Here is a 3,117-nt window from a genome sequence, read left to right as displayed (position 1 = left end):
ATTTCTGATTTCATTGTTGACTGTGAACTAAACGAATTCCCATGGCTAGTAGATTTTGGTCTTCATAAATCCATAATTCCCACAAGTTACACATGCCCATGTTAGTCTTCAATATATATTATCTTTTTTAAACATCCCATCCCACAAGTGTATACTCAACCAAAAAGGTAGCATGCACATGAATGGTTAAGAAAAAGTGCAAGAAACATCACTACCAAAAGCAGCAATAGCATATGTCCAATGCCCCCTTTGATCTTGTTCAAAAACACTCGAAATGGTTAATATTCCTGAAGCATAATAATTATAATAACAACAAACCCAGAACTTGTTCATTCAGGTTCATATTCTTAACATTAACAAGCTATTTACATTGAATTCAAGACATACTACAAGATTTAACACACAAAAAAAGAGGGGGGGGGGGCTATTTTCACTTGATTGGAGCTCAACAAATGTTAATCCAGTGTTTTTAAAGTTATTGGGAAATCAACCCACCACCTGCTAACCAGTTAAGCTCCTGATTCATTAACATCACCTCTCAAACTATTATTAACTACACTAAACACTAATAAGAACAAAACAGAACAGTATTTTACAGAGCTCGTGCTACCAGGAGCCTTAAAATATCCCAGAACCCTGCAGCCATTTTAAACAATGATCTTTCAATCAAGCTCTGCTCAATACTCTCTATCTTGCATCTCCAAGTTTGGTTGTTAGGGCTGATTTTAATTGCTCCTGCGTGAAAAACCGGCTCCCCATCTTCACATTGGCTTGTTGGATCATCAAGTCTTTCACTACTGATACACTAGCGTGGTGCACATCCAGGTCTAATTCCTTCAAGGCAGCCATTAGCTTTGCTGCTGGATGGTTCTTTTTACTGCATTGGATTTGAATCATTGCATCCCATCCAATAATCTTCACCTCAATCTCCAAATCTATCAATTTATTGCCACTGTGATTTGAAATCTTGAGGTCTTGATCATGTGGTGGTGGAGCTTTACTTGACAAATTTTTCTTCAATGCCTCTAATTGGCTCTGCATCTCCTCTTTCTCCAAATCTGCACTTTGTAGCTTCGACTTGAGCTCGTTAATATATGAAATAGCATCACCCAAGAGCGATGCTTTATCCATCTTCGACACGTTAGGAACCACCGCACGCAGGGCGTAAAACTTCTGGTTAAGCTTCTCCCTTCTTTGACGCTCTGCTTCAACATGATTTAGAGGCTCTTCTCTTCCGTTAGCCGGTTTTCTCCCCCGTTTTCGAGGCCTCTTTTCAGGCTCTACGACTCGACTACTATCAGCCTCCTTAACAACGGAAGCTTCAAGATCAGAGTGATCTGAATCCCCGGCACCCCCACTTGATTTCACCACACCAGATGAAGGTAAAATTACACCTGAAGTAAACGAAAGCATAGCTTCTTCGTTACTCCCTCTTGAATTAGGCGACCTCTTCTTGTTCTCCACAGCGAACGGAGAGTTTCCTGTGAACAAATTCCCATTCCCACTTCTCTTACTCTCACCAAAATTCAATATCTCTCCGGATTCAGGTTTCAACAAATGAGAAGATGAATTCCCATTCCTCACACTGCTACTCTCATCAAAGCCATAATCGGAAAAATTCAAGCATAAACTTTGCCCCTGCGGATGACTCTGCTGCTGCTGGTGATGATTTCCAGCAGGAATAGAACTCGGATTCTCGGTTAAACTACTGGAACTACGATTGTCGCAGAACTGAATTGACTTCTGAGTCTGCTGATTCTGGTTGCTAGTATGATTGGTGGTGGTGGTGGTGTTGCTGCTTTCCTTAAACTCGACTCCAGCATGTGGGTCACTAATCCAAAGCGAAGAGGGATCATTTTCGCCTTGATCAGCAGTGTTGTTACTCATACACCAAGAACCAGCTTCGATCTCGATATTGAAATTAAACAAAACCCGAACCTTGTTCATTATATCTGAGCTTTGCGTGATGAGTTCCGTTGACCCTAACTCAACAACCCCATTTGCCGAGGGTATACAAACCAAGGTTTGCAAACCAAAAACTTGCGCTTGCTTCGCCCTCTCGCACATGGAACTCTCTAACCGATCCGGCCCAGCAACCCAAACGGGACTTGAATTGAAAAAAGCCTGGCCCGGAAGGCCGCTGCCGTCGACAAAAGACTGCGTCATGGATACCAAAAAGAACCACTCGGTGTCGGTGACTTCTTCGTCGACGGCATCGTCGGTGGGAGCTGCGGATCCAGAAATCAAGGAGTTGAGTTCTCGAAGCACTTTCTTACGGTGTTCTTGTTCAGCAACAGAAGATGAAGAAGCTTTCAACTTTGCCTTCCCTTTGTCTTCTTCGCCTTTGTAATAGCCGTCCCCCCAACCGAGCACGGTAGTGGCGGAGTAATCGTAAGAAGACTGCCAGAAAATGGCGTAAGTCCAGCTCTCGCGAGCCCCTTCGATGAGTGCTTGGAGACGTTGTTGAAGAGATTCTTGACTGAGGAGAGAAACGGAGGGCTGGGAGTGGGGGAGGAAGGACTTTGATGGGTCGAGCCCAGCAGCAGGAGGAGGAGGAGGAGGAGGAGCAGCAACAACTGGAGTGGAAGTGGAAGCAGAGGATTGTGGAGGTGGCCATATAGAAGAAAGGTCAGAGGTCATGAAAGCTTCCATAACAGATGCATTATCGTCGGTCCAAAGATTCATGGTGGGTGCTAACTGATAGTCCGTCATTCCATAAGATTTCGCCAGATTTATTTCTTTGGAATTTGTTTTTGTGGAGGTGGAGGAGCAGCAGGAAAATAAAGCACAGAAGCTGGGAGTGGGGGGATGGGATTAGATTATTTTGGGGATGCAACTGGGTTTGGCTTGAGATTTATTTGGAGTGAAAGCTCAACTGTTTTTTTTTTCCTTTTTGTTTTAGCGCGTGGATTAAAAAAACAAAAAACTAAATTTTACATATACTGCTCAACTATTAGCATTTTTCTATTTTGATCATCCAGGTTTAAAACTTTTCATTTTAGTTATTAACATTATCAAATTTTAATATTTTGGTCACTCCTTCATTTCATCATTAACGGAATATTAATTTAACTATTTTTATTAGAATAATAATAAATTTATCTCTACAATTTTACA

General features: G+C 42.2%; 1 protein-coding gene across 1 annotated transcript; it reads right to left on the bottom strand.

Moving 5' to 3' along the window:
- Positions 1–303: 303 nt before the first annotated feature.
- LOC107919950 (transcription factor MYC2-like) lies at positions 304–2,885 on the bottom strand. Its single transcript, NM_001399840.1, has one exon. It carries the CDS (start codon positions 2,710–2,712, stop codon positions 688–690), a length of 2,025 nt encoding a protein of 674 aa, NP_001386769.1. The 5' UTR covers positions 2,713–2,885; the 3' UTR covers positions 304–687.
- Positions 2,886–3,117: the final 232 nt, after the last annotated feature.

Source organism: Gossypium hirsutum, chromosome A08, assembly GCF_007990345.1.
Source record: "Gossypium hirsutum isolate 1008001.06 chromosome A08, Gossypium_hirsutum_v2.1, whole genome shotgun sequence".
NCBI lineage: Eukaryota > Viridiplantae > Streptophyta > Magnoliopsida > Malvales > Malvaceae > Gossypium > Gossypium hirsutum.
This window is presented reverse-complemented; position numbering and strand designations above follow the sequence as displayed.